Below are 19,136 nucleotides of genomic sequence, written 5' to 3' on the forward strand. Positions count from 1 at the left end.
AGATAAGGGGACAGATACATGAGACCAGGCTTGGACACAGAGGGATGACAACTGTCTGCAAGCCAGGTTAGGAGGCCTTGGGAGACATCTACTAACCTGAAGACTTTTCAGCCTCCGGCACTTTGAGCCAGGAGCACCTGTCTGTGGAACGCTGTCATGCGGCCCCAGCAAACTCACAGAGGAGCTCACTGTGCGTTCTAACACCTGGCAGTGCATCTGGCCTCTACCACCCTTTGCACCTCCATCAGTTTTGACACCCCAAAATCTCTACACATTGTTCAAATGTCCCCTTAGGTACGAATCTTTCCTGCCCGTCCCACTGAGTGTCTTTAGTTACCTGTGTAGTCCCCAGGGCTTAGCACAGCAACTGATACATAACTAGGTAGATTACCAAATATTTACGGAGTGAATGCATGTGCCTGGTTCCCCATCCTCGGTCTTACCAAGCCCTTGGAAACTCCTTTTGCGGAAATAAAATAATAATTACTTCCAGATTAATTTACAGTGGACTGGGTAATGTTTAATGAAACAAGCAGTTTTCATGGCAGCATGGATTCTGCAACTCAAGTGTTGTTAACATCACACCAGCCTTAACCTTTCTCTCTGATACTGCTCACTCAGCTCACTGCAGACCTGCTAAGACTCGCAAGTGTGCTGCTGTCAGCCTACTTAGCTACTAGACTTGAAGCAGCTACAATGACTAGGACAAATTCTTACTACGTGAAACTCAGGGCACTCATGAAGAAGAAGACAGACAGCGGATTTCAGTGCCAGGACGCCAAACAGTTACCATAATGATATTCCACAATCAAGACTTCAACACACACCCAGAGGGTGATGTCAACAGAGACATTCTCTGGAAAGGTGAAATCACAAATCCTGTCCCCAGCACTTTCATGAATTTGTGTTTTAACTTTGCTTCATTTGTTATCTGTTATTTGAAAGCAGATGTATTTGGGTCGTGGCTGGCAGAGAAGTGACAGAGGCATGGTCTGGCTCTGAAATGTCAAAGCACTGGGAACAGGAAGACATTCTGCACACAGATGACACTATCTGACCGGCATGATGATAGCGGTTTATATAGCCTTTACTCCATTGTGCACAGGGCACCATTTTGAGGACATTGTTTTAATTTGACCTGAGTCAGTCTGTTCATTTACAAATCCATTTATTGCATATTTCAGTAGCTGGGATTCATTCTGTTAAGAAATTTCACTAGCTCAAGTTAAAAAATACTAAAAGTAGTCATTTTAAAGTATCATTTCAGAAAAAAATGTCTGTTTAAAAGTTATTGTGACTTTAAAAAAATTATATTACTAACGTAACTTTTAAGACTGTAATATAACTTTGTACCTTTAAAAATTATAATACTAACTTGTAACTTAAAAAATTTATAATACTAACGTTGTGACTTTAAATGGGAACCCTACTTCCAGGGACACGTGAAACCCAAGTCTAATAAACACCGCCCCTACCCCGGGTGATAGTACCACAGAACTGTGGTGACAGGCACTCACACATGCCCACGACTAAGTGAAGCAGACACAGACATCTCCAATTCAACCACTTGTTATGGTGGAGAGGAGGAAAAGGATCCTCTTCTAAAGCTGGTTTTTCCATAGTGAAAAACGAGAATGGTTCGCAGATACCCTAAAAGTGCAAACCAAACAAATCCCTCTGCAAAACAGTTTGCCCACTCAGGGAAGCTGGTGAACAAGCAGATGATAATGGTTTAGAGATAGGAGGCAACTGACCACGTGATAATGTTTTATCACCTTTTCCTTTTTCAGAAATATGGGAAAGAATGAAAACTAGTTAACCATAACATATAGAAATTCGCATCTTTCCTCGGTCATTTATAAATATGAAATCTACATTCAGCAATCAAAGCTACCACATTTTGATCATGGCATTAAAAGAGTTGGCAAAGGCCCCTAATTCCTATTACGTTTATTTCTTGGTTCAATCTCAGCACTTTCAGCTGCTCTCGTGCGGCGATTCTGTCTTGGGCTTGTTTCGATGTCTTGAAGATCATTTCTAAAAACAGAAAGAAATGACAGCTTAGAAAGCAATGATCATTGTTCCATCGTTATATCTATCTTACAAATACTTTCACATGCATTACTTCACTGAAACCCCCAAACTGCCTCCCAGTGACATACTGTAATTATTACTACTATCCCTTTGTAACTAGGAAATAGTGAATTCTCAAAGAGCACAGAAAGTGAAAATCAGGAATAAAACCTTTTCTGAATCAAAATCTAGTAGTTTTATGCTTGTGTTAAATATCTTAATATGTAAAAATCTGGGAAAAAAGCTTCTTCTATCCTAACAAGAAAAAGCCAGTCTAACCATATCTCTTACTGATCCTGTCAGAAAGCTGAGACTGTAAGGCAACCGAGAAAACAGTACTCACGAACCCTCCAGAGAGACGGCCACGCAGCCTCTCTCACTGTAAGCAGAGCGCTGGAGAGAGATGGGCGTTGCTCTAACCAGGTACGAAATCAGCTGAAATTCTTATGAATTCTTTCTCTTTCCTTTCAGTCGCTGGGGTGGAACCCAGGGTATCATGTGCTTGGCCAATTAGTACTGCCTGCCTCCCAGACACTTCTGAGAAGCAAAAGCTTTTAATCACTGAGGGAAGAGCTGAACTCACAGCCCAGGGTGCAAGTGAAGATGTACTGCCTCAGAGCGGCAGATGCAGTCTGTCTAAGGCGGAAGGACAGGAGACACTTCGTAGGGGCACAGACAGTAGGCCACTGCTGCCGGGAAATGACAGAAACTACAACTTCCACCTCTGGGGGAGGAGCAGGAAAGAGTTGCTGGGGTGTGGGGAAAAGGAATGTTGACCAGGCAGAGTAGAGATGGTTTTTAGGGCTGACACTGTTCTTCCGTATGACACTAAAGTGGGGGCTGTATGTGCTTTACAACTTGCTAAAAGCCATAAATTATGCAGCACAAAAAGTGAACCCAAATGTAAACTGTTACAATGTCCAAAGCCAAGGGAGAGGCCTCACACTGCCTGACTTCAGGACTTCCTATGAAGCTGCAGAAACAACAGTGTGCATCATTCATGAAGACAGACTGATCAACGCAGCAGAACAGGGACTCACACGCACATACTCCACTGACTTTCAAAATAAGCACCAATGTTATTACAGGGAGATAGGACAGTCCCTTCAGGATACAGTGTGCAACAGCCAGAGTTCCTGATGCAAAAAAGAAAAACCAAACCAAAATTCATACTTCTAACATTTAAAAAACTTACATGAAATATGTTATAGACTTTAATGCAAAAATTAAAAGCTCTGGCACCTAAGAGAAATATCTTTGTAATACTGGTTTAGGCTAAGATTTCCTAGGCAGGATCCCCCACCACAAAAAAAAAGCTCACATAATGTTTTAAAAATTGATAAATTTTATCAAACTTTAAAAGTGTTCTTTAGCAAGGCGTGGTGGTGTAATCTTATAATCCTAGCACTCCAGAGGCTGAGGCAGAAGTGCTGTGAGTTCAAGGCTAGGCTGGACTACACAGTGAGACCTTGTCTCAAAACACCAAAACAAATAAATGCATATATACATAAAATAAAATAAAATGTATTCTTTGAAAAACACTTAAAACAGGAAAGAGCAAAAAAAAAAAAATCTGCGCAAGACCCCCGGTATTGACCCCTGGTATTGTTCTACATGGTAGCAAGCACTGAATTTGGTTCTGGACACCAGCAGAGCATGCCCCAAACCTGCAGAGCAGGAGCAATTCCCAAGGGCAGGCAAGGCAGAAGGCCAAGGTGAGTACCAGTACCGTCTGGCTGGAGGCCCATTTTAACATGCTAGCCTCACCCATAGAGGAAGTCTGGGCCCATCCCAGGAGTTTGTTGGTTGAGTTATGTCCCTGGTTGCTCTGTAATATTCCTTCCCTTCATTCTTGGGGCATGTACACTGGGCCTACTGTTCAGTGAATACATGCTTTTTGTTTTATTTTTAGACAGGGTCTTGTAAAGTTGCCGGGCTGGGCTTGAATTTGTGATTCTCCTGCCTCAGCATCCCAGAGTGCTGCCATTATAGGTGTGTACAACCACACCTGGCTGTGTATAGGTTTCTAATCATTTATCTTCTTCTTCTTTTTTTTTGGTTTTTTTGAGACAGGGTCTCACTATGTAGTTGAGACTGACCTCACTACGTAGTTACAGGCTGGTCTCGAACTCAAAGTGATCCTCCTGCTTCAGCCTCCCGAGTGCTGGGATTACAGGCATGCAACACCACGCCTGGCTTCATTTATCTTCTTGATGGATTGATATTTTTAAGCACTGTAAGATGCATCTTTTCAAACAATATTTATCTTAAAGTCTATTTTGTCTGATACCAGTATAGATGTGCTAGTCTATATCTAATGTCTTTGTTGTTCCTTTATTACTCCATCACAGACATTTTTTATGGTGTCATTTTGTTACGCTATCTTAAAATTTCTCAATGGTTGCCCTGCGGACTGCAATTAGCATATTAGTTTACAACAATATCTAGTCCAGATAAATGCCAATGTGATGTCAATAGTATACAAAAACTTGTTCCTGTATACCCTAGCTCTGTACCCTCCCCCATACTTTGTGCTATTACTGTCACACAAATTTTATCTTTACACATTGTTCAACAATACAGACTATAACTATGGCCTTATGAAACTGTCTTTTAAAACAGAAGAAAAAAGTTACAACCCAAAATATATCTACACTGTTTTATATTTACCTATGTCGTTACCTTTACTGGCAGTATTTATTTTTTCATGTGCATTCATGTTGCGGTCCAGGGTCTTTTCATTTCAGTCTGAAAGATTCTTTTTAGTATTTTATATAAGACAGATCCCTAATGATCAATTCTCCCTGATTTTGTTTCTCTTGGAACATCTACATTTCACCTTCATCTCTAAAGGGCACATTTATTATAGTATTCTTGGCTGACAGTCTCTTTTTTTAGCACTGGGAATATGTCAGTTTACTGCCTTTGGCCTCCATGATTTCTAACACCCGATCTGCTTTAAGTAATGAATTGTTTTTACTTATGATTTTTTTTCTGTCTTTGACTTCTGACAGTTTGATTATGATGCGTCTAGATATGGCTGTCTTTGTATTTATACTACTTGGAGTGTGTTGAGCTTCTGAGATGTGTAGTGTCTTTCATCAAATTTGGGGAAATTTCACCACTATTTACTGTCATTCTTTCTGCTCTCTCTCCTCCTTAGGTCTCCATTATGCACATGTTGATGCATTTGGTGGTGTCCCACAGGGCTTGGGGGATAATTATCCTTTACCCTTCTTTCTGTTCCTCAGAGTGGGTAATCTCAGCTGATCTCTCTTCAGCTTCACCGATCTTTTCTTCCACTGCTCAAATCTACTGTTGAGCCCCTTGGTGAATTTTTCATGCTGTTAGTATGCCTTTCAACCCCAGAATTTCTATTTGGTTCTTCTAATCACTTCTATATCCTGTATTAGATAATGCACAGTTCTCATGTTTTCCTCTAGTTCTTTTTTTTTAAATAGATAGGTGCCTTTAGTTCTTTTTTTATACTTAAAATGGTTTAACAATCTCCTCCCCTACTTGGTCAGTATAGGAAAAACATGGTGGTAAGTGGACTCCCCCGGCTCATGCTATCTACAGCCCGGTCAGAATAGGGCCCATACTAAACAGCTGGGTGTTCTGATTTTTTCCTAAACATGGTTTTGGTTGTTTCCTTGCAGAATACTTTCAATCCTCTGTATGGGGCACAAAGACCATCCAAGAAACCAATGCACCATCTTGAGTAAGGGCTAAAATGTGACAAGCACAGTGCATGGAAGCAAAGTTGTAAGTCAATTGTGCAATGCGAACAAAAATCTTTAATAAAATATTAAGACTCAAGTCTAGTAACATATTTTAAAAATTCACTATTACTATTAGGTTTATTTCAGGAAGCCAATCTCACTTATTTAAAATTACCACAAAACAAAACATCACGAGTTTATCTCACTAGATACATAATTTTTTTTGATAAAACTGAACACAATTTATGTTAAAAATTGGATAAAACATTTATCATTTTCTCACTAAGGCTAGAAATAAGAAAAGAATCCCTTCACTTCTGAGTAGTGGTCCTAAACTAGTATAATTAAGCAGGAAAGAAGGTATAGAATACATTACATGGATGGGACACCTCTACATTTGCAGAACACATAAAGAAATCTATAAACTATTAGAATTATTAAGTAAATTTATCAAAAGTACCAAATACAGGGTCAATGCACAAACTTAGTTTTATAAACTATCAAGTATTTAGAAACTAAGTAAATAAGTATTTTCAGGCATAAAAAGATATCAAATATCCAGAAATCTAACAAAGGATGTATATAAAAATCACAAAATATGTTAGAAAAGCACTTTAAGAACCCAAATGAATGGGTACATATGCCATATTAAGAGATGAAAAACACCAATACAAAAGAGAGAAAACAACATAGGAAAATGCCTTTCAGAACTCAAGGTAGAGAAAATTTCTCACACAACACAAAAATATTATCCTTAAAGGAAAAGTGCTAAACTACATATAAGAATTTCTTTTCAAAACACGCTATCAGAAGGGTAAAATGGCAATTCCTACAGATATTTATAATACATACATGCAATAAAGACTTATAAAGACCTACTAGAAACAATAAAGTGGAGAAAATATATTCAGTGTAGTCAGATAGCAATAGACACCCACTAGAATGGCTAAAATAAAAGACTAAGAACACCAAAGGCTGATGAGGATAAGATACAGCTGGAACTACCATTGCTGATGGGGGTTTAAATTAACATGACCACTTTGGAAACATGTGTAGCAGTCACAATTTAAGCTGGATATATACATACCCTTGGTCCAGCAGTATCACTCCCAGGAATACACTCAATAAAAATGAACACACACTGGAGGATATTTACTATTATGTTTTTTGCAGTCTTATTCATAATAGCCTCAAACTCCAAATAGATGTATGTATCTAGCAATGACAGAAGTGATAAATAGTCATTAATTCATACAGTGGAGTAGTAGAGACCAGTGGTGGCAAAGTTTTAGAGTTTTCAATGACACAAACAGCCTGTTGTGGCACATGTGCTATAGGTTCGCCACCACTGCTGTAGACCATGGTTGCCAAACTTAAGCATGTAGCAGAATCACTTGAAGGTTTGTCACAGACGACTAGGCCTGATCCTCAGAGCTTCTTATTCAGGAGGCTGGAAGACCACACTAAGAGAAGAACTGCTACAGACACAGCAGTGAAGACTAACCTGATAGTATTAGGTGTAACCATAGAAAAAGGCACATAGTGCTATGCTAAAGAAGGACATCAAAGAGTATATATCATGACTCCATTTGTGAGGTTTACAACGAGGCCAGACTAACCTGTAATGGTGTAGGTCACAACAGTGACTCTTTATCTTGGGTAAATTCTAACTTGGAGGAGGCATGCAGGAGATTCCTGAAGTCCTGGAACTGTGCCTCATCTAGACCGGGTGGTGGCTGTGGTGCTGAGTGAGCCTGGTACAGTGGTGCCCCAAACTGAATCACAGTTCCTGCCTAGGATTTGGGACTTATTCTGTGACTCAATGGAGTATGACAGAGGTGATGTGATACTCATTTTGGATAAAGTCTTAATAAGGCCCGAGAATAGGTATAGCAATGTCAAGTACTCTGAAAGGCTGAGGCATGATGATTGCAAATCTAAGCCCAGCCTGGGCAACTTAGTGGGAGCTTGTCTTAAAATAAAAACACAAAAACAGGGCTGAGGATGTAACTCAGAATAGAGGTCCTGGGTTTAATGCCTAGTACCCCTCCCCGCAGAAAAGGGCCAAGGGCCTTCATATTTGTACTCTTAGGAAATTTATCAGTCTGGGTCTAATTGGGGTCACAATAATTAGAAAGAACAGTTTTAATACCAACAGCTACTATAACAGGGCTTTTAATAACAAGGGTATGGCTAGTAAGAAAGAAAAGGGATCCTACAGAACACAGCAAGGAAAAAGGAATAACTAGTGCCTCTGCAGCCCCAAACAGAGCACTCATGGCAGAGCTCCTCCTCCCTGCCAGAAAGACTCAGGTCTGGCTGAAGAGTGCATGACCCTGGCTAACTGAGGGCCACTGCCACAGGTAGAACAGTGGTTGCCAGCTGCTGTGCACCTAGGAGCCAGCACTAGAAGACCCGTGAGTGCTACAAGAGTCTGGCCGAGAAGCAAAGCCTGTTCTTCTTGCAAGGTTTCCTCAATGCCTCCCACAGATAAAGTGTAACATCAGGAAAGCTTGCAGGGAAAACTATGTAAACAGTTTGGTTCAGTTTTCAGAGAACAGGCAAAGAATGTGAATTGGGAGCTGAGGGACAACAAACTGATAGATAAGTCAGGAGCCTGAGCCTCCACGATGTAGGAAATCCAGCTATCCGGCACAAAGACCACGTAAAGAGATCACTGAGAGGACACATGGAGAAGGACAGGCTCTAGGACTGCAGAGAGAGAGGAAGAGGTCCAGACAGCACGGCTAACAGTCCCTGCCAGCCCACAAGCTAAGTGCATTGGTCCAGGCCTTAGACTGAGAAATGGTTGTGGTTTATGCAATAAGGGTTTAGGGCAGTTTGTTACACAGTGATTAAAAACAAAAACAGAAACTGTTTCTGCTCATTGTCTGTTTCAATTATCTATTGCCCAAACCATTCTCACACTTTAGTGTCACAAAACACAATCATTAATTTGATCATGATTTTGGGACCTGGAGAGAGCTCAGGTCAGAAGAGACTGAGTCTGGATCCACTTCCAAGATAGCTCACTCACATGATGAGCAGGCTGGAGCCAGCTATGTCGGCTGGGAACTCAGTGAGAGGTGATGGCTGGGTCCTCTGTATCCCCCACACATACCGTGGCTTCTTCTCATTTCTGGGCTGGACTTACTACATCACAGTGTCTAGGTCCAAAAAAGCAAGCAGTCCAAGAGGGAGTGATCTGAGAAGACAAAACCCATTCTACACACACTTCTCAAGGTTTTTCTCAATCAGTGCAGGGGAAGTCAGGGCAAGAAAAATGAACTGATATACCAGGTCAATTGCTCTTCCTATCTTCACTCTGTTCAATGCAAGTATATCTTGTAGCTTGATGTGTGTGTGTGTGTGTGTGTGTGTGATTTCATATTATGATGTCTGATACCTTATAAACCCTTTCTTTATGTGCAGACTTCCCTAGAGGGGTGGGGAAAGGCTAGCCAACTGTAGGCTATAGCAAATGCCTAGCCAGAAGCCACCGATATGCAAACTAAGGAGTCTAGTGCCATACCTTCTCTGGCCCCTCCAAAGTCCAAAGCAACATTATCATCCCAGGGCCAGGTACTGGTAACAAGGGGCTATCCTTCTAGCTTGGAATCTGCCAAAATTATTCAAATTAGTCAGCCCTAAACTGTTTACCCAGTCCTTCCTTGACTTTCCTGCAGAAACCTTAGTAAAGTTTCTGATCTAATATTTTCCTTGCTGCTGTCTCCTATCTCCTGGCCAGCCTGGAGTCTTCCTCATGAGGCCCTGAGTGGTATGCCATGTCCCTTGGACCTGTGTGTATGAGAAACATGGTTTTCCTGGACCTTTCTGTGTCTCCTTATGCCCATATCTGCCTGCCCATCTCATAAAGAAAAAAAAAGTAACCTGAAACAGTTAGATGAACCAATATTTATAGATATAACAGCTTAAGGAACAGGCTGTAGGAAATTTCATAAGCAGACTGTGAAACAATGCTTAATATAGAGTAATATGTTGCTAATGAAACCTCTCAATCAGTGATGGTGAATGTTTTAGAAACAAGTGCCGAAACTCCAACCCAAACTCACCTATTCACCACAAAGTGCCAATACTGCAATTAAACCTGAACACTGAAGGTTTAATTTCGAAAAAACAACTAATTCATTTATTTTTGTCTTAAAAGAAAAAGTGCCATAGACTTGCCACCACTGCTGAGGACAAACCAGTGAAGAAAGAAGAAAGGAAGCAACTGGAATAGTGAGAAGGAAACCAAGGTATCTCAAAAGCCAAGGAAGGGAGAACTTTCAGGAAGGTGAACAGATCTGTAGTAACAAATACTGCTAAGAAGCCATGGAAGATGAGGTCTAAAACCTGTACTTTCTCTTTAGCAACATGGAGGTCTTCAGTGGGCTCGTCAAAGTTCAAAACGATGGACTGGCTGAATATGCTAAAAGGTAAATGGGAGACAAGGAAATGAAAAGTCCAAGTGTAGACACCATTTATCAAATTACAATGGTGGCTGCAAAGACTACAAACAGATACTGAGAATCCAGCAGGACAGGCACACTGAGAAGCACAGGTTGCCTACAGAAGACAAAGAAGGGAGAAGGGATGGAGTTCTAGATGACAGTGTAGGAACGAGGGGGAAGGAACTATTAGCCTCAAACAGAGAGAATGAGGTCAGTACACGTATCAATACAGGCAGACCTACAGGTCTTGTATTAGGAAGATAAGGACTCCCACATAATAGCTTCTATTTCCTTTATAAATGAAGGGATTTAAAGTTTCCTAATGACTTTGAGCCGGTATCTTAGGCCAAATGATTAAACTGTCCTCAGTAATAATTTAGACAGAGTTATTACAATAGGATTCCATTCCTTTTTTTTTTTTTTTTTTTTGTGTGTATTAGAGCTCAAACTTGGGTCCTTGTGCTCTTGCGCTTGCAAGGCAGGTGGTAAACCACTGAATTAAATCCCCAGCCCTGGATTGCATAAGCAGAATGGAAAGAAACAAAGAGTGAACTAGAAGTCTTTATCTTATGTGTAGATTATTACTTTTTTCAAACCAGAAAGTATAAACATTCTTTGTTTGAAAGTCAGCTGCATGGAATCATCACTTTTGGGGTCAAAACACCTGCATATTTCTTGATTATGAGAACTTACCTGTGTGACGCTTCCCAGGCTTCCTCTTCTTCCAGGAGGTCTCTTATGATGTCTGAACTGGAGCTGAAAGGAGATGGGTGTCAGTGTTGCCAGATGATAAAACTGAATGGTTCCACTTATGTAAAATTCTGGAAAGTACCACCGAGTCTATCGTGTGAGAAGACAAACCAGCAGGCCAGTGGCAATTCCCTGGACAGGGAAATGGGGCGGGCAAGAAGGGGACAAAGTGGCACAAGGACACTCGGGGGCGGTGGCACGTTTACCATCTTGACCATGAAGATGGTTTCAAGGCTGCACACACGTGTGGAAACTCAACCAGACCACACCTTAAACATTCAGTTTATTATGTATCATTTGAATTTCAATAAAGCCATAGAAATGAATTATCAATAATGAAAAAAATCACTAAAGCTCAAATAAATCCCTCAACATAAAACTAGATCTAAATGGAATATTGTCATGAGGATTTTTAATTTCCTATATCAAAGATCAAGCTGTGTTTTATTCAATCTGTAGCACCATGGGAAAAAAACTGAATTCCAGTAAAATTCAGAAGAGATAAGTATCTAAGTGGTTTTCAGCCTCTTTTTAATCATAGTAAAAGAAAATCTAATTAATTTGACCATCCTGCTATTAATGGTAATTAGTTATAAGTGCAATATGGCTTGAAGTACTGTTATCTGTGGCCTTAATAGAAAAAAGAACAAACTCTACGAAGGCTTTTAGTATCTTCTTTCTTGAATCAATACGAAATTATTTAAAGAAAGGTATGCATACATCAATATATAAAAAAAAACGCTACTAGACACATGACACATACCATGCCATGAGTGCTATGCTACATGAAATAACTCAGAAGTGACTGTCAGGTACTCTGTGGAGTAGGACAGGCTAAAGCAAATCCCGTTTTCTCTCCGATGAGGACAGATTTGGAAATGCTCATGCCAATTATATCTTTAGTGATGATACTCTAATGAACAGCAAAAGTTAAAAAATTATGGAGGTTTAAGTACTAACAAATCATTTTCCAATACTTCTGACAAATCACTTTGTTAGGTTTTTAAGGCATAAGGAAGCTTACTGGGTAGAATTCCTCATATTCTCAAAGAAGACAGAGTATGGGACCAAAAGAGAGAGGGAGGCATTATGGCCTAGCACTGAGAATATTACTTGAAAAGTTTCTAACACATATTTTGTAGCTATGTTTGTGTAAGGGACCTGAATAGAACAGGGACCACAGAGTCATTAGGCACAGTTCTGGACTTCCCCTCCCACTCCTGGCACTCTGACGGGGCCGTGGGCAGAGCCACCCTGGCTGCGACTGTGTGTCAAGGTTTAGGTGTGGAGACCTCCTCACACTGCCAAGAGTGTTGTCCCTCACTGTATCTCGCACGGTGGTTCCCTCACTGTGGACACGAAGGTCACTTAGAAGTTGTGGTAATTTTAGTATGTGAGAAAAAAAATCACGACAAGGAACAATTACACATCCAGTAATACTTTTAGTGTTTTACCGTGTATTTATTGAGCAGTTCTGTATGTTTTAAAAATAGTAGCACATGTACTGGTGAGACACTGTTTTGTCCAGAGACAATTCTCTTTTGTGTACATGTGCACTGGGGACACCCCTTCCACCCTGGGTGGGCAACCACTGACCTAAGCATCTGCTACTCTTTGACACTGAGACAGCCCCTGCTCAGAGGCAAGTGTCCCTGAAAACACTCACACATTAATTTATCATCCATTTTACCTGAAACTGGCTTAAGTAGGATTTCCCATTCAACAACTATGTAGTTTTTATTAAGAGAGAAGCAAGAAAAGTGGAAGGCCCTAACGGACATTAAGCAGACTTCACCAACTTCATTACTGTCCTAACAAAGAGACCCACATCCACTCACTGAGGAGGGGCTCTATTCACTGTCTTCCCATTGGCACCAAAGGGGTTCTGTTTCTCTCCCCTCACAAGATCTCGACTCTTGTGCCTCTTTACTTCAGAGATGACTACTCTAGTTCATAAGAAAACAGAAGCTGTTTTAACCTAACCTTTCCATTCTCTCCTTTCCACTCCAAAGTCATCCATTCTTCATTACCTAAATAGAATTAACAGAGGTATTTCTCCACCTTTTTTCATTATTGTTCCCCAAAGGAACCTTTTTAGACTTCCTTTTCCCCCCAACTCTTCTCAGGAAAGTTTAGTACTACAAATGTAATGCCGATCCTTTTATGTATTGTATTTATGCATCTGTACTTTGTATATAAAAGGAGTAAGGTTTTCTTGTTCCATCTATCCTACAACCAGTTCATTTGAGCAACACTGGGGATTCGACCAGGGCCCCTAAAATGGAGCTACATACACAGCTCTGTTTTTAAATTTTCCTTTGAGACAGGTCCCACAAAATTGTCCAGCCTGGCTCAGACTAGCAACCTTCCTGCCCCAGACTCCAGAGTGGCTGAGACTACAGGAATGCACCATCACCTCCCCACCCCACTCACCCCTTTCCCTCACTCCTGGAGCCGACACTGTTCCCGATGAGAGCCAAAGAGCAGAGAAATGTGGACTAAAGGTGATCATTTGGATCCAGATTTTACAGGTGTCAAGTCAGTTTCTTGCCAACAACTCCCGCTTCCCTAAAACACACACACACACACACGCACAAACTTTTTATTTTTTTTGTCCTTGTTTTTTAAACAGAAAGGTTACAAAGTATCCCTACCATTCCAGCTAAGTGAGCCTGTCAATATCCTAGTGAAGTTTGTTCAATTTACCTCACCCTAGAGCCTTTCAAATCACCAGCGCAAACCACTGGTTTGTTAAAAGAAAATATTTGTGTACACTAATGGCACAAACCTGAGAGGTTCGCTGGGCTGCCTCTCTGGAAACAGATGGTAGGGGAGGTTTATAAAAAACACATCTATGAGCCTTCCTCCCTGATTTCAATACCACTGTCCAGTCAGGCTGATGCCCCAGAGCCCTCAATTCCTATTATCTTTCCTTCTGCTTCACCCCCGGCACTCAAATCGTGGATGGACTGACAAAAGTCAAGAGAAGTTATGATCCAGCTTCAGGATTTTCTGCTGCATCTGCTACTTTGATTCTAGTCCCCTCTGAGTTATTAAGGTTGATGCTAAGACAGAACTGCTTATTCTTCTTAAAGCAATGTACTTGACTTTATTCTGTTCAAAAGCCACAGTCCTGAAATTAAACACAGTTTAATTAAATTAAACACAGTTTTCAGATAGGATTTTACAGAGAGCTGAGGCATAAATGTCAGTGTTACTAAAATTATCACTCACAGATCTATTCCTTGTGGGTAAAGCAATTAATACTGTTGAGGCCTTAATCATTTTAATATGCCTTGAAGATCAAAAATTCCTTAATATACTTTCAAGACATCTTTAAAAATCCTTCAAAGGAGAAAATTAATTATACTCTTTATGCTTGGGGTCAGAGTATGCACAAGTCGACACAACTATAACTTTTACGTATAGAACAAGTAACTTTTTCAGAGTGAACTTAGGCTTCTCTCCTTTTGGGTTTAGAACATTCTAGAAGACCACACTCTAAGAAGCTGGATGAACCTGAGGTCTGGTACAGGAAAGTTAAAGATTCTCTAAAGACAGGCAGTCAAATCAGTGGTCCAGGATATAGTGGACACTGCTACAAAGACTACACTCAAGGAAGTCTCACTGACAAAAGCAGTCAATCTAGAATTCTATCATTGCCCAACCTCTGTTCTGGAAGATTCTGGAAGGCTGAGCTGAATCACCTGTACTTAATTTTTCTTATCATCCAGACTTTATTTTCATGTGTCTGCTCCTATCTGATCTTTCTAAAATACTGTATTTTACTCTTGCCATTCTCTGACCAAAAGCAGCACAGCTTCTTATCAGGCAAAGGAAAATACAATCTGTGATAATACTTTTCGTAGTACTCAATTTCATCCTGTAACCATCCTATCTGAAAAGATAACAAATACTCTGGCAACCTATGTCCAGTAACGTTATGAGAAAAAAAAATCATAAATTTTAGTGTCAAGGGAAAAATAAGATTTCAAGTGAAATTAACTCCTGTTTCTGTCATTTACTGTGTAACCTTGGGCAAGTTATGAAACTTTTCCAAGTCTAAGTATCCTCCGTGCAAAGCCAGGATAATAATACATATACTTTATAGATATATTTTAAAGATGAACCAATGATAACACAGAAAATGCATTCTTAGAGCTTGGCACATAGTATGTGTTCAACAAACACCAGTTCCATTTTCATAAAACAGACCTGAGTCTGAGTTACCTAAATAATTATTTAGGTACTATTTCAACTATGTCAGTTTCAGCACTGTATTTCAATTTGTCCTAGGAAACCTGATAACTATGTACACCATTTAAATCTTTCATTTCCATGGTTTCTATGACACCAGCATACAAATTCATCAGAACTTTTTATTTATCCAGCATGGCAGGTACAAAAGGTACTGTGGGGTAGGAAAAATGCAAACACCTGCTATAAAAACCCTGTGGATAAAGATAACTCATAAGTGGAATTTTTCTATTATCTAATATTTATCCTTCCTCCCCAATCTCTTCTAACTGTGGCATCAATTTAAATGTGGTTGAGTATATGCGACATGAAAAGCAAAACAAAAAAATACATACAAGATAATAAAAGAAAGAACTTACAATCAAGTAATACATAGGAAATCCTTAGTAAAAGACGAGGTCATGCAAAAATAACTAAGTTTATGTCACTTTACAAAGCAGTCATAATCTGTGGTCATCTCATTTGGTTTTTAGGGTCATTTAAGTAGGTCAGTAAGGAAAAAAATTTAAAAAGAACTACAATTCCTTTTTTTAATTAATAAACTGAAGCTTAGAGAGATTATTTCAACAACTGCCCATAGGCCAGACATCTTTCTACAGGCTGAGCTGAACTCCCACAGTAATGTAAGAATAGCTGACTGCTGGTAGATGGATCTCATGGGGTCACACGAAGCTCAGGTACTTGCTGGAATACTGTCTTGGATGAAGACACATTCCTAAAACAAATGCGCCATTCACTAAAGACGTCTACCTCATTCCATCTGTTTAAGCTCTTGGAGAATGCCAAATATACTAAGCAACTATTCCATGTTCCTACATTTTTTTTCTAGAAACTTTGAACAAACAAAACGCATGACCTGAAACAGGAAGAATTCATGTCTTATTTCTTTCTTTCTTTTTTTTTTTGGTAGCGGGGATCGAAATCGGGTCCTTGGGCTTGCAAGGCAGGCGGCAGAATCACTGAGCTAAACCCCCGGCCATGTCTTATTTCTTATGGGAAAAACATGCTCAGTTCTCGAACTTTTCAGTGTTTGAACACGGATTTGGAATGAACTGATCTGGACAGCATAGGCATCACTGTACAGGGTGTGTTCTACTCTATCTGCAGCCCACTCCCTCAGACTTTTCTTTCGCTGTGTGCTTTACCCTCTAACCTTTTACTGCTACGTGAGAATAATGGAGTACAGAAACTCATAAGCCTGCAACTTTTAATGCTCATCTGTTAGTTCCTTTCCATTTCAACAGAAAACTTTACTCATTCGACTGTGGTGCCTTCTAACCATTTGGAGAAAAGTAAAACCAAGGAAGAGAAAGCATTTATCCATGAGCTCAGAAAATTTGGCTGTACCCCTCATTAGGATCGTGCTTTCCCTGTAAGAAACACTTCAAATATTGCTGCTGTCATTTCTACTCGGTCTTTAAAAATTTTTTAAAAATTGTATAAGCACACATTTGTAGTCCATAATAATTACATTTGTCATGGGGAGTCGGTACATATATGTCACATGTCTTCTTTCTTCCCTTCCCGCAGCTTGACCCCCACTTCCCTTCTGCCATATACCTATGTCTGTTTCCTATGCATGTCCATTTGTTCATTACTTAATACTGTATATAAATAGCACACACAAGGAGAGTGTCCTAAGTAGGGTGGTCTCCCCTTTTACCCATGGGCTGGGGACACAGAAGCACAAGTCCTCTCCCCAGTGACACTGAGCATAGCTAAAACCCAAGGCAGACACCTCTGGCCTCTAGCACCATCTCCTTACCCTGCAAGCCACTGTCATACTATCATTTTCTATTTGTGCCAAGGAAAAGCGTTACAAATACCATGTTAGAGAGAGAAGCATGCCCTCTGTGTCAGCGACCTTAAGTCCTTATAAAAGTGCTGCATGTATTTTTTTTTTTTAAGGAAAAGAAGCCTTTGAGTTATTCTCAAATATTGAAGTTCTCTTGGCTCTATGAAAAAATTCAAGTTAAAAATAGAATTAAATAACTGCTTATATTTAAATTACAAACTTAAGAAACTAAAGATGACATTAACTCATAATGTAAGGGGACATTTTTTAAATTACCAAAATATTAAAAGATACTTAAACTCTCAAGTTAAATGAGCAGGGAAACAAAATCATGATGCTTCATTTTGCTTTTATTTTTTCAATTATCAGTGTAATAAGTGATTTATATAAGTCAAATAATGAAAGATAAAGAGATCCTAATAATATGCTATAACACCCAGACCCCACAAGGAAAAGTTGACAAAAAAATAAGCAACCTCTTAAAGATGAAAATTTCTCCCACTACTCAAGCTTTGATTTGAATGCAGGCACCTTTGGCCACAGGGGTGGAGAGACTGCACATGAGGCTGGGGTCCGGGCCATCTGCTTGGCAAGGCCTGCTGCACAGAGCCAACTGGTCACACTGTGAGAGCGGACATTCAGCTGTGCAAACAGGAGGCTGACAGCAACACCCACACCACCACCAGAGTTCAGGACATGAAGTGCTAATCCTCTATCTGCTCACGGGAATTCGAAACTCACTTACATGACTGATGTTAGGGTTACATTTAACCTCCCCCGGACCTGGTTTGCAGGTGAAATGAAGGATCAACTGAATGACCAAAAAGCACATTAAGAATTATCCCTCCCAGATTGAAAGTGAAAGGACAGAAAACAATTCTCCATGTGACAGGAGCTCAGAAAAAAACAGGGTAGCAATCTTATTTGCAGACAAAGCAAATTTCAAATCAAAACTGATTCTAGTATTATTGATGTAGGACGGTACTGTATCATACCTCTGTGAATGTAAAATATCTTGTACCTGCTTTATGATACATAGTAGTGACCGTGCTTTATCAGAGCTATATTTAATGATATTACTCTAGAATGTTCTCTTTCCAGATGATGATTAAGATGCTAATACAACAGAACTTTGCTGTTTTCTGGATATTATTCTTTTCATGTTTTGTTTTTTTCTTTGGTTTTTGTTTGTTTGTTTTGTTTAATGGAATGTGCTGAATGTCTATAATTTTGTTTAGATGACTGCAGAACCTGGAAAAGCTGTTGCTGCTATTGATGCATAACATACTGCTATTATTAGTCTTTTTATATAAATATAAATATATATATACATATATGTATAAATTGAATTTTGGGAAACTTTAACAGTGCTGTCAGCTTTGGAAAAAGTTATCCCAATTTACTATGTTGAGTTGGCATTGTACAGAAATGGACAGCCATATTGGTCTAGAATTGTTACTTTTTTTATTTTTATTTTTTATTTTTTTTTCCATTTGTACAGGAGTAACGCATTGTACTAAATATGTAAGGTCATATCTACATGGGTTTGATTACAGAAACTAATAAAGTATTCTCTAAATAATGAAAAAAAAGAATAAGATAAGACTACAAGAACAAGAAGCAATTTAAATATGTTCAGGGACCATTTTCATCTTCAGAATTAAGGATTATTTTAATTTTACATTATTGCCTTTTCTTTTACTTTCCTGTTTAGTTTTATTTTAGGATTCCCTATTTTTAATGTTCATACAGAGATTTCTTTAACTGAAATATAGAATAGTTTCTCTGGTGTGAAAAACTATAATAGTACACAAGATCCTAATGAGATAATTAATAATGTGAAACAGGAAGTAAAGGGCTAAAGGTGTAGGGAAAGTGGGAAGGGTGGGGGAAAGGTAATAAGGGAGAGGAAAAAATAAGAGAAAATGAAAAAAATGGAAATAAAGTGTTTGTAAATGGGGAGAGGAGGAGGGGTGAGGGGAGGGCAGGGACAAGGGGGAAAAATGAGAATCAAGACCTATCTATCATGTAAAGGTACAGGATCCCAATAATGAATGTAACTGTATTGTATACCTAGATTGTACC

General features: G+C 39.5%; 1 protein-coding gene across 4 annotated transcripts in view; it reads right to left on the reverse strand.

Moving 5' to 3' along the window:
* Window positions 1-561: 561 nt before the first annotated feature.
* Window positions 562-19,136, reverse strand: part of Rad18 (RAD18 E3 ubiquitin protein ligase) — a 143,107-nt gene continuing 124,532 nt past the window's right edge. The window contains exons 12-14 of one of the 4 annotated variants that reach the window (XM_010618704.3): window positions 10,943-11,005; window positions 3,114-3,209; window positions 562-2,037 (exon numbers count right to left, since the gene is read on the reverse strand). In XM_010618704.3, the coding sequence (XP_010617006.1) occupies window positions 1,935-2,037; window positions 3,114-3,209; window positions 10,943-11,005 (262 nt within the window). In that variant the 3' untranslated portion in view covers window positions 562-1,934. The remainder of the gene's footprint in view (window positions 2,038-3,113; window positions 3,210-10,942; window positions 11,006-19,136) is intronic. The other 3 variants (XM_010618714.2, XM_010618721.3, XM_010618726.2) reach the window with 3 other exon arrangements.

This window comes from Fukomys damarensis, unplaced genomic scaffold (genome assembly GCF_012274545.1).
Source record: "Fukomys damarensis isolate Sample0158 unplaced genomic scaffold, DMR_v1.0_HiC HiC_scaffold_24, whole genome shotgun sequence".
NCBI classification, from domain to species: domain Eukaryota; kingdom Metazoa; phylum Chordata; class Mammalia; order Rodentia; family Bathyergidae; genus Fukomys; species Fukomys damarensis.